This window comes from Thunnus thynnus, chromosome 24 (genome assembly GCF_963924715.1).
Source record: "Thunnus thynnus chromosome 24, fThuThy2.1, whole genome shotgun sequence".
Classification (NCBI taxonomy): Eukaryota; Metazoa; Chordata; class Actinopteri; order Scombriformes; family Scombridae; genus Thunnus; species Thunnus thynnus.
In genome coordinates this window covers 16066123-16078658 of record NC_089540.1, presented here as the reverse complement: position 1 = coordinate 16078658, position 12536 = coordinate 16066123, and the positions used below count along the sequence as shown (strand labels likewise).

Below are 12536 nucleotides of genomic sequence, written 5' to 3'. Positions count from 1 at the left end.
ATCACTGAAGCTTTCAAACTATGATCAAGCAATGAAAGACAGTCAACCTAAACCACCATTTTCATGTGTATAATATAAGTAATTATATACTATACAAATATACAAATAATTCCAAGTAAGACTACAATAGTGAGAAATGATTCAGGAGTCAATATAGTGCACCACTGTCAATCTATGTAACCTTGCTGTCGAGACTTTATACACATTTATACATAACATATACTATATGTGAGTGAATAGTTGGTAAAAGGTTTTGCTTTCTTAAAAATCCAACATTTGTAGTGTATCATGATTTATTTACTCACACAGAATGTGTGGAGTTGCTGTTATGTGAAACCACATAGAGAGATATTTCCTAATCCAGTTTATTCTGACAAGCAACTCAAAATCTAAAGCTTTTAAACCACCTTTTAACTAGCTGGGATTTAAAATATAGTAGGTTTTATTTCTCCACATGAAATGAAAATTTATAGAACATTTTACTGTCTTTGGGGTCATAATAATAAAGATGTTATAATAGAGTATTTCAACTTTCTCCTTTTATTCCTACAGAACACATGGAGTGAGTAGTGATGTAATATAAAATGATTCTGTAGTGGGAGCATTATTTGATAGAGGATGTTGGTCTATTAAAATACGCTGCCCCTGAAAAATTAAATAAAGATGTTTAGTTATAAAAGAATATCAAAATATGATCCCCATATTCTTACAGTACACTTACCTCTGTTTGTAACCAAAAAACATAAATAAAGATGTCATACTGTGAGAACAAGGCAAGTTTATTTGTACAGCACATTTTAACATGACAATTCAAATTTTTTTACATAGAACATAAAAAGCATCAAGAAAAGACACAAAACACAAGTGCCGACATCATCATCATCATCATCATCAGCATCATCATCATCAGCAGCAGCAGCAGCTTGTAACAACATTTAAAAACCTGAGACATTTTCCATTATAGGAATAAAATTGTTCTCTTCCAGAGACTCAACACATCCTGTTTTTTTTTACAATTTACATTTACATTTACATTACATTTCATTTAGCAGACGCTTTAATCCAAAGCGACGTACATCTGAGAGCTGATACAACACAAACAAGGATCTAGTCAGGAGAGAACAACACCAGTTAAGTACCATGAAACCAAGTTTGAGTCCAATAGGATGTAGATGCCCACAGGCAGTGCACAGAGGTAATACATAGAGTGCATAGAAGCAGATTTTTTGTTTAATTGTTTTGTTTTTTCTCTTCCTTCAGTCCATCAAGTGCAGAGGTGTTTGTGAAAGAGCTGGGTCTTCAGTCTTTTCTTAAAGATTGAGGGACTCTGCAGATTGAACAGAGTTTGGTATCTCGTTCCACCATCGAGGAACTACAGAAGAGAAGAGTCTAGTAGTGACTTAGAGCCCTGTTGTGGTACCAGGCGCCTTTCATTGGCAGAGCGTAGTGAGCAGGAGGGAGTGTAGACCTGAATGAGAGAGTTCAGGTAGGTGGGAACCGTTTAAGTTGCTGTTTTATAAGCGAGTGTCAGGGTTTTGAATTTGATGCTGGCAGCAACTGGGAGCCAGTGGAGGGACATGAACAGCAGGGTGACCTGTGCTGTTTTGGGCTGGTTGAAAACCAGATGTGCCGCCAACTTAATAAATTAATTTAGAGATGCACAACCACAAACCTCCACCTGGCTGCAGGTATTTCACACAGTCCTGCTCACAGCTGTCAACATTTAACTGTTTGTAGTCACATCTGTTGGGAAGGATCAGCCCAAAGCAGTTACATCCAGTGATGAAACCCTGAACTTCTGTCCTGACAGACAACAAATCTGTTGTTTGGTATAATCCTGCAGGGTTTTTTTTAGTAAAAACAAACCCGAAGTACTTCAGCTTTGGGCCTCATCTTCTGGATCTGCTGTCTGTTCATCCATCAGCAGCGTGTTTCAGCGTTATCAGGAATCATTGCTGACTCCTCTGTAAAATGATAAAAGAACTATCAAAATTACAATACATCTAATACATGCAGGTCACACAGAGTTTTAGTTTACTGCTGTTGCTCTTGTAACTTTTGGCATCATTCTGACTGGATACAATAATATTTCTCTCACCAGTTTCATTACTGGGATCTTGGGTCACAACAGATGTCGGGTCCTGGGTGGATGGGTTTTCGACAGGTGGAAGCAACACTGACATCTCTGTGAAATAAATAAAGAATTGTCACAACCATGATGCATCTATCACACAGTGAATCCATATTAGAAGTTTTTTAACTGCTGTTATTCAAACAAATGTTGGTCAGATATGTCTTTGTCAGTATTTAGTTGCAAATAAATCTATTTGTCAGAATACATGTTTTAATTTTATCTGTTAAAACTAACAGCAGTATGATTGATGACTGTAAAACTTCATTTGTCTGTTAGGAAAACATCACATTACTAAATCATCAAGTAACAATGTGTCCAATTTGAGACTTTTTTATTTCATTGATTTTTAAAATTCAGCAATTAAAAAAAGTACATTGAATGCATTTGAAACACTTTTTTTACTTGTAAAAGTTTAGATATTAATTACTTTTACGTGTTGGATGCATGAAAACAGAACATTATTTAAAATATTGTCATGTTAAATACTCTAAAATTATTAAAGACAAATATGTGACCAATGTGAAAATGTTCTATCTTACCTTGCCATTTCTTTTCCTTATCTTCTCCTGTATTGAAGATGAATAAGTGTGTGTTAACTCACTGGAATTCTTCATTAATCATGTTTTGTTTCATAATTAGGTTTTATAAGTTACATTTTCTTTTGTGAATGTCAAACTTGTGCAACATGGGTATTAATAATACATTTGTAACATTCATAACTGCTCTTTTATCTGGTGGTTTTGTTTAGTTGAGAAAGTTGTAGAGATTAAATACCTGAATTAATTACAGATGTTGAAGGTGGCCTTTACAAACACAGCTTCTCATTAACAAATATAACAATATTAATAGTATTAACAGAGTGGACAATATGTGTAGAGTCATGAGAGATGGGTTTTCCTAATACTCTGACAATGTTACACACAGTCCAGGTTCATACAGTGAAACTGTTTGGAGTAAAGCAGTCGTCCTCCTGATTAATCCTGAGCTATCATGTCGAGCAGCGCAGCAAAACTAAAAACTGTAGTTATCAATTTGATAGGAGAGAAGAAACTATCCAACAACGTTTTGCTTCTGAAATATTCTTTTTAGACAAACAAGCAAAAAACAAGTTATTTTCTGGTTTTGGTTTAATTTCTATTCTAATTCTCGATTTGACGAGGAAAATCGGTTAGGGGAACAGGAAAAACAGGAGGTGGATTACGTTTTTAATTCACATGAAAAACAAAATAATTTGTTTATCCTGTTTTCAAACAAGTTGAACAGCTTTGGACCAGGAGGCAGGAATGCCCTTCCCGTGTCTAGTCTGTCGGAAAATAGAGGACATCAGTTGAGTAGGTGGTCCTTCAATGTGGCCCAGGAAGCATTGTGTTTAGACTACTAAAAGAATGTGGCCATATGCTGCCCAGACCACCTCTTAATGTGGTCTAAGTGATCGGATCTCAATCCGCCCTCAATGCGTCTTGGACGCATTTACACCTGTATTTAGAGCTGTCCACTTGTGATCGGATCACCCGAGACGGATGATAATACCAGGTGTAAACAGGGCTAAAGAAGCCTGTAATTTCATTTACATTCAGAGAGAGATGGAGAACAACAATCAGTAAAGGTTCCTAATCAAACATGAATCAGGGACGTTGTGGTTCATGGTCGACGCTTCACCTCTTAAATCCAATTTTTGCCACTCCTATAACTGAATAGTATCATGTATGTTTAATATAATGTAGTATGTTGTTATTATTTTCTCTTTCTGTAATTGTCTTCTTTCTTTTTTTGTGATTTGACACTAAAAAATCAACTAATTATTGTCATATTTCCATTAAATAGATTGAGAGTTTCCAGGTCCTGGGTGGATGTTTTATGGACCTCAGAAATTGTTGAGATCAATATTAAATGCTAAAAGAATTGTCACAACCACAATACATCTGTCAGACAGTCAAACTTCTAGTTTACTGCAGTTATAACGGTTCAAGAAAAACATTGTTGTTCTTACCCTCTCTCCTCCATTTTAGGAACACTGTGAAATGAATAAAGAATTGTCACAACCATGATGCATCTATCACACAGTGAATCCATATTAGAAGTTTTTTAACTGCTGCTATTCAAACAAATGTTGGTCAGATATGTCTTTGTCAGTATTTAGTTGCAAATAAATCTATTTGTCAGAATACATGTTTTAATTTTATCTGTTAAAACTAACAGCAGTATGATTGATGACTGTAAAACTTCATTTGTCTGTTAGGAAAACATCACATTACTAAATCAACAACAACTAACAATGTGTCCAATTTGAGACTTTTTTATTTCATTGATTTTTAAAATTCAGCAATTAAAAAAATAAAGTACATTAAATGCATTTGAAACACTGTTTTTTGTAAAAGTTTAGATATTAAGTACTTTTAAGTGCTGGATGCATGAAAACAGAACATTATTTAAAATATTGTCATGTTAAATACTCTAAAATTATTAAAGACAAATATGTGACCAATGTGAAAATGTTCTATCTTACCTTGCCATTCACCTTCTTTAGCTTCTCCTGTATTGAAGATGAATAAGTGTGTTAACTCACTGGAATTCTTCATTAATCATGTTTTGTTTCATAATTAGCTTTTATAAGTTAAATTTCCTTTTGTAAATGTCAAACTTGTGCAACATGGGTATTAATAATACATTTGTAACATTCATAACTGCTCTTTTATCTGGTGGTTTTGTTTAGTTGAGAAAGTTGTAGAGATTAAATACCTGAATTAATTACAGATGTTGAAGGTGGCCTTTACAAACACAGCTTCTCATTAACAAATATAACAATATTAATAGTATTAACAGACTGGACAATATGTGTAGAGTCATGAGAGATGGGTTTTTTCCTAATACTCTGACCATGTTCTCAGAGGTGAGGAAGAATGAGCCAAAGAAAATGTAATGAGTCATACGTTTTAGTTTAGTGACAACACACAGTCTCTGCAGTACAGCTGAAGACTCGCCTGGTCTTGACCTTTTAAATATGGAACCTTCAAGGCTTTTTTATGGCTTCAAAGACTTCAGACATACAGATACAGAAAGGCAGACTGTCTCTGGTGCCTTTCAGTGTGTTTATCAATGAACCTCTACTTTACATTTTCAGCTCTGATTAGGAAGTTGTCTTCTGATGTTGCCACTAAGCAGAAGAGATAAAGAAGTCCTGTAATTTCATTTATCTTAGATATGAGGGACACATCAGCAACATCACTAAAGTAGTTTTCTTCCACCTCTGTCACATCGTCCAAGTTCACCCATTTCTAACACAGTCAGATGCAGAAATTCTCATTCATGGTCATTCAGGTCTTGTATTCTGTACTATTAAAAAGATCCAACAAGTCCAAAATGCAGCTGCTACAATTCTTCTGATTCACTGGTTTACGGTTTCATTCAAGTCAAACTACAAACTGCTACCTATTACCTCCTGACCTGTCAAAACTTCTCAGACCTCACATTCCCCCACGAACACTCACATCACAGGATGCAGGTTATCTCATTATTCCAAAGATTACACCATTCAGATTTTAAGTAATAATTTTTGGGCGTTCTATGCTTTTATTGATTAGTATCAGTGAAGAGATGACAGAAAATGAGGGACGGGGGGGAGAGAGCCACAGCTCAAATACTACGGCTCTCCTTCCACTCATCCCCAGATTGTTCAGTCACCTCAGTGGTAGCAACTCTCTTGGCCACTCAGTAATATCAATACTAGAGTTATTTTCGTGTGCTCTCTTTTTGTGCTTCCACTAATCCGACTTCTCCTGTACCCAGAAGGGTGTTCATTCAACACAGTTAAAGAAAGCTGCGCTTACTTAAAAAAGTCTGGCTAGAATTAACGTCAACTTTCACTTTAGGCTCAAGCTGTTCCACTAACACAGCTTAGCCGTATCTAGTAAACACTAAATCTAGCCAGACTGGAATAAGCTTGCAGTGTGCACGTGCTCAGAGTACATAAGCAGCCCAGAACAGTTGATTGTCAAAAAGACGATACTATGTCGCAAAAAGAATTGAAAACTAGAGCGCAGCAGAACAAACCTGCTGATGAAACTATATGAAGAATATAAAGGGGTTTTCACCAAAAAGGGCAAAACTGCTACAATTAACAAGGTGAAGGAGATGGCTTGACATAAAACTGATGACAGATTGAATATCTAACTGTAGATGGGTAGTGATGGCCTAAAGGTTAGAAGAGCAAACTTAATACTAGAAGGATGATGGTTCAATCCCGTCATCTGGCTTGATGAGTCTGCGAGGGGAAAGTGAAGAGCAGCGCTTGTCCCTGTTCATGGTTTTATCTTTATTTGTTAATAAATGAACATTCAGATCAGTGACTGTGGTTATATTATCACTAGGCTAGATAATATCAGATGTATAATTAAAATTATGATGTAGGCAACTTAAGAGAACCAACTTTCCAACATTATCATACTCTGACACATTTTCTCTTTCACATAATGTCCATTTACAAGCATCGATAAAAGTCAAAAATTAAGTTTCAGTTGGAAATGAAGAAACTGGAGAAAGATATAAATACAGTGGAAACTGCTTAGAGTGATCACGTCTGTCCGGGTCAAATATCACTATAAGCAGATTATCATTATAACCTTTTCTTTTTCTTTATTTCTCATGAATATTTATTAGCCTACATGAATATAAGTTACTGAATTTTATTGACTGTTTCAAAATACAGTACAGCTGTTTCAAACACAGTGTGCACACATTGTTGAAGCAGCAGGTTCTGACTTTTGCCAGTGACAAGTTCCTTCTTTTCCCCGGCGGCAGAACAGGTGAAGATAACGGTGAATTTTACTTAAATTTCTCCTCCGTTTTATTGTCATCAGCTTCGAGGAGACGTTTGTCATTGAGAGAAAATGACTTTGTCTCCGTCATGATTTCAGTGTTTACGCAGCAGCAGCCGCTTATCACGAGAGTAAAGTACAAAAAATAGATTAATGTAGTTTAAAATGTTTTTCCATATGTTGTCATGTATGAAGAGACCAAAAATGAACTCTGTAGGCGGACTATTTGATTTCTATAGGCGACTGATTTAAACAGCATACATTTTGTATAGGAATGATTCTGTCTCAGACCTTTTTGATCCATATAAACAGCTGATCACTGTAACTGTGATCACTATAAGCAGTTACCACTGTATACATTTAAACACAGCAGAAGGTCATGGTTTGAACTTTATTTAATTTTCTTTTTGTCTTCACAGCTTGAACAAAATGAGTGAATGAATAAATAAATAACTTCAAAATAACACCGGCACACTTTCATTTCTTAAATTATGAATACTAAGCTTTTAAATAAAAGGGTCCAGTCCAACACAGAAGTGACCACAAATAAAATGAGGATTTACTGAAGTATTTTTGTAAAAGTTCCTCACAGTTCTTCTATTTTATGTTTCTGAACACGGACAAGTGATGCGAGTTGGAAAAGACACTTGATGGAACCGTCTTCTAAGAGTCTGTTTCCGTCCGTCAGACATTCTTTGACACACAGCTAAATTAAGCTTCACCATTAACCTGCCACAGAGCAGCTAGTTCTGCTGACTAAGTTACCATGGTTACTGGGCTGGGACTCATATAAGCCACAGTGATGAAGCGGAGCTCTCACTTAGCCAGCTTGATGACACCCCTCAGGTCTCCACTGTCAACCCGTCTACCTGGTCATCTGTTGTTCTACAGCCACCCCACACCAAGCGCACCCAGCCACCTGCCTCTCACTGCCACACAACCCCTCTCCAGCCTGCCTGCCCCTCCCTTCTACCCTCCATAACCAAAGGCCGCTCAACCATCTTTTCTCATCCATCCCTCTGTTTTCTGTTTTTCTTTCTTTTTTTGTGATTTGACACTAAAAAATAAACTAATTATTATCATATTTCCATTAAATAGATTGAGAGTTTCCAGGTCCTGGGTGGATGTTTTATGGACCTCAGAAATTGTTGAGATCAGTATTAAATGATAAAAGAATTGTCACAACCACAATACATCTGTCAGACAGTCAAACTTCTAGTTTACTGCAGTTATAACGGTTCAAGAAAAAAAAAAAGAGTTGTTCTTACCCAGATCCCTCCTTTTTAGGAACTCTGTGAAATAAACAAAGAATTGTCACAACCATGATGCATCTATCACACAGTGAATCCATATTAGAAGTTTTTTAACTGCTGCTATTCAAACAAATGTTGGTCAGATATGTCTTTGTCAGTATTTAGTTGCAAATAAATCTATTTGTCAGAATACATGTTTTAATTTTATCTGTTAAAACTAACAGCAGTATGATTGATGACTGTAAAACTTCATTTGTCTGTTAGGAAAACATCACATTACTAAATCAACAACAACTAACAATGTGTCCAATTTGAGACTTTTTATTTAATTGATTTGTAAAATTCAGCAATTTAAGTACATTGAATGCATTTGAAACACTGGTTTTTGCTTGTAAAAGTTAAGATATTAATTACTTTTAAGTGCTGGATGCATGAAAACAGAATATTATTTAAAATATTGTCATGTTAAATAATCTAAAATTATTAAAGACAAATATGTGACCAATGTGAAAATGTTCTATCTTACCTTTCCATTTCCTTTCAGCAGCGTCTCCTGTATTGAAGATGAATAAGTGTGTGTTAACTCACTGGAATTCTTCATTAATCATGTTTTGTTTCATAATTAGGTTTTATAAGTTACATTTTCTTTTGTGAATATCAAACTTGTGCAACATGGGTATTAATAATACATTTGTAACATTCATAACTGCTCTTTTATCTGGTGGTTTTGTTTAGTTGAGAAAGTTGTAGAGATTAAATACCTGAATTAATTACAGATGTTGAAGGTGGCCTTTACAAACACAGCTTCTCATTAACAAATAGAACAATATTAATAGTATCAACAGAGTGGACAATATGTGTAGAGTCATGAGAGATGGGTTTTCCTAATACTCTGATAATGTTCTCAGAGGTGAGGAAGAATGAGCCAAAGAAAATGTAATGAGTCATACGTTTTAGTTTAGTGACAACACACAGTCTCTGCAGTACAGCTGAAGACTTGCCTGGTCTTGACCTTTTAAATATGGAACCTTCAAGACTTTTTTATGGCTTCAAAGACTTCAGACATACAGATACAGAAAGGCAGACTGTCTCTGGTGCCTTTCAGTGTGTTTATCAATGAACCTCTACTTTACATTTTCAGCTCTGATTAGGAAGTTGTCCTCTGATGTTGCCACTAAGCGCAAGAGATAAAGAAGTCCTGTAATTTCATTTACATTTAGAGAGAGATGGAGAACAACAATCAATAAAGGTCCCTAATCAAACATGAATCAGGGACGTTGTGGTTCATGGTCGACGCTTCACCTCTTAAATCCAATTTTTGCCACTCCTATAACTGAATAGTATCATGTATGTTTAATATAATGTATGTTGTTATTATTTTCTCTTTCTGTAATTGTCTTCTTTCTTTTTTGTGATTTGACACTAAAAAATAAACGAATTATTGTCATATTTCCATTAAATAGATTGAGAGTTTCCAGGTCCTGGGTGGATGTTTTATGGACCTCAGAAATTGTTGAGATCAGTATTAAATGATAAAAGAATTGTCACAACCACAATACATCTGTCAGACTGTCAAACTTCTAGTTTACTGCAGTTATAACAGTTCAAGAAAAAAAAATAGTTCTTACCCTTATCCCACCTTTCTGGGAATGCTGTGAAATGAATAAAGAATTGTTACAACCATGATGCATCTATCACACAGTGAATCCATATTAGAAGTTTTTTAACTGCTGCTATTCAAACAAATGTTGGTCAGATATGTCTTTGTCAGTATTTAGTTGCAAATAAATCTATTTGTCAGAATACATGTTTTAATTTTATCTGTTAAAACTAACAGCAGTATGATTGATGACTGTAAAACTTCATTTGTTTGTTAGGAAAACATCACATTATTAAATCAACAACAACTAACAATGTGTCCAATTTGAGACTTTTTATTTAATTGATTTGTAAAATTCAGCAATTTAAGTACATTGAATGCATTTGAAACACTGGTTTTTGCTTGTAAAAGTTAAGATATTAATTACTTTTAAGTGCTGGATGCATGAAAACAGAATATTATTTAAAATATTGTCATGTTAAATAATCTAAAATTATTAAAGACAAATAGGTGACCAATGTGAAAATGTTCTATCTTACCTTTCCATCTCCTTTCAGCAGCGTCTCCTGTATTGAAGATGAATAAGTGTGTGTTAACTCACTGGAATTCTTCATTAATCATGTTTTGTTTCATAATTAGGTTTTATAAGTTACATTTTCTTTTGTGAATGTCAAACTTGTGCAACATGGGTATTAATAATACATTTGTAACATTCATAACTGCTCTTTTATCTGCTGGTTTTGTTTAGTTGAGAAAGTTGTAGAGATTAAATACCTGAATTCATTACAGATGTTGAAGGTGGCCTTAACAAACACAGGTTCTCATTAACAAATATAACAATATTAACAATAGAGAAAATGAGGGACGGGGGGAGAGAGAGATGGGGACCAACAAGCAATAGAGTTTCCTAATCAAACATGAATCAGGGACGTTGTGGTTCACGGTCGACGCTTCACCTCTTAAATCCAATTTTTGGCACTCCTATACCTGAATAGTATCATGTATGTTTAATATTTTTGGCCCTATTTTAATGATATAAAGCGCATGGTCTGAAGCGCATGGTGCAAATGCTTTTAGGGTGTGTCCAAATCCACTTTTGCTAGTTTAACAGCAGAAAAAATGGTCGATGCACCAGGCACATGGTTCAAAGGGGTTGTACATAGTCTCCTAATTAATCATGGGTGTGTTTTGGGCGTAACATGCAATAAACAAATCACAGTGTCATCTCCAGTTCCCTTTAAGAGCCAGGTGCACTCTTGGCAGATCGCTATTATAATGGTGCATTTTCCAAGTAGTAAGGAGCGCTTCTCTGCAGAGGCAACGGATCTGCTCGAGCGCAAAGTGAAAACGCACAATCCATAACGAGCACACTGACCCCTCCTGTCCTGGACCCTCCCGTGGCCCCAGACCACCAGTTTAAGGTCTTGGTCATTAATTTGTTGCAAATTTATCTTCGTTTGGTTTTTAAAAAGGTTTATTTTTTTAATTACAGCTTTGGTTTCTTTAAAATTGTTTTGTTCAGTCATGAAGTAAAAGGTCAAATCAGCAGGGTTTGCTATAAGTTTGGAAACCTGATCACCGTAATCTCAAATATTTTAAAGAATATTTGTTAAATATTGTTCAAAAATTAAATCATTAGTTTTAATCATGTAAAGAATCATCAACACAGTTATCAGGACTTGATCAATTCTCCAAGGTTCTGATCCTGCTGCTGGCAGCAGCTAGAAGCTGTCCAGATTTATTTCCTTCTTTAGTTGAATCATTGTTTTCACCTCATTTATTTCCTCATGTGTTCCTCATGTCATCATGTATTGATGAAGCAGGAAAGTCGATCTGTGTTTGATCCGTTGTTTAAATACCTCCATGTATTGCCACCATTTGGTCAAATAATTAAACAATTTAATCCCTCATTACTGTGATTAGTTAATTCTGATAAATATTATGACAAAGCATTATGACATGTATTTTTCAAAATATGTTAATATACACAATAATAATCTTTCACATTGTAATCCTTTTATTTGTTATCTTTTGCATGTTTGTGCGCTGCTGCGCGTCCATGTGTGTAACAAGCAGAGTGTACATTGTGCACCCGCCTGTAGGCGCATATTACTATCCTGATAACACTTAAAATAACAGTGAAACACTGCACCATTGACTTCAGACCAGGTTTCTGTTGGTCAATCGCTTTCTGCTGCCTCAAGATAGCAATGCACCTGACCACACCTTATTTTAAGACCATCATGCCCATGGGCGCTCAGATGGGTGCAAGTGCATTTACTGTTTTAACAATGTGGGTGCTGGACGGGAAAATGACAACTGCGTCGGTCTTAAAATAGCAAAGAGACTTTCGCTGCGCTTAGCGCCGCTTTGCACCGGGTGTAAGGTAGGGCCCAATGTGTGTTGTTATTATTTTCTCTTTTTGTAATTGTCTTTCTGTTTAAACTTTGTGATTTTACTCTTAAAAAATGAACAGATTAAATCTATTTGTCAGAATACATGTTTTAATTTGATCTGTTAAAACTAACAGCAGTATGATTGATGACTGTAAAACTTCATTTGTCTGTTAGGAAAACATCACATTACTAAATCAACAACTAACAATGTGTCCAATTTGAGACTTTTTTATTTAATTGATTTTTAAAATTAAGCAATTAAAAAAAAGTACATTGAATGCATTTGAAACACTGATTTTTGCTTGTAAAAATTTAGATATTAATTACTTTTAAGTGCTG

The 12536-nt window shown here is 35.2% G+C and overlaps 1 protein-coding gene and 1 long non-coding RNA gene across 3 annotated transcripts in view; both read right to left on the bottom strand.

Annotated features, from left to right (window-relative positions):
- Window positions 1-758: 758 nt before the first annotated feature.
- Window positions 759-12536, bottom strand: part of LOC137177247 (V-set and immunoglobulin domain-containing protein 1-like) — a 142730-nt gene continuing 130952 nt past the window's right edge. For both annotated transcript variants that reach the window (XM_067583424.1, XM_067583426.1), the window contains 2 exons: window positions 2099-2185; window positions 759-1964 (listed from right to left, as the gene is read on the bottom strand). In XM_067583424.1, the coding sequence (XP_067439525.1) occupies window positions 1921-1964; window positions 2099-2185 (131 nt within the window). In that variant the 3' untranslated portion in view covers window positions 759-1920. The remainder of the gene's footprint in view (window positions 1965-2098; window positions 2186-12536) is intronic.
- On the bottom strand, window positions 2674-8755 carry LOC137177261 (uncharacterized). Its single transcript, XR_010926041.1, has 3 exons — window positions 8728-8755; window positions 8217-8240; window positions 2674-2700 (listed from the first exon to the last, which is right to left on the bottom strand). It is a non-coding gene; the product is annotated as an uncharacterized lncRNA (long non-coding RNA).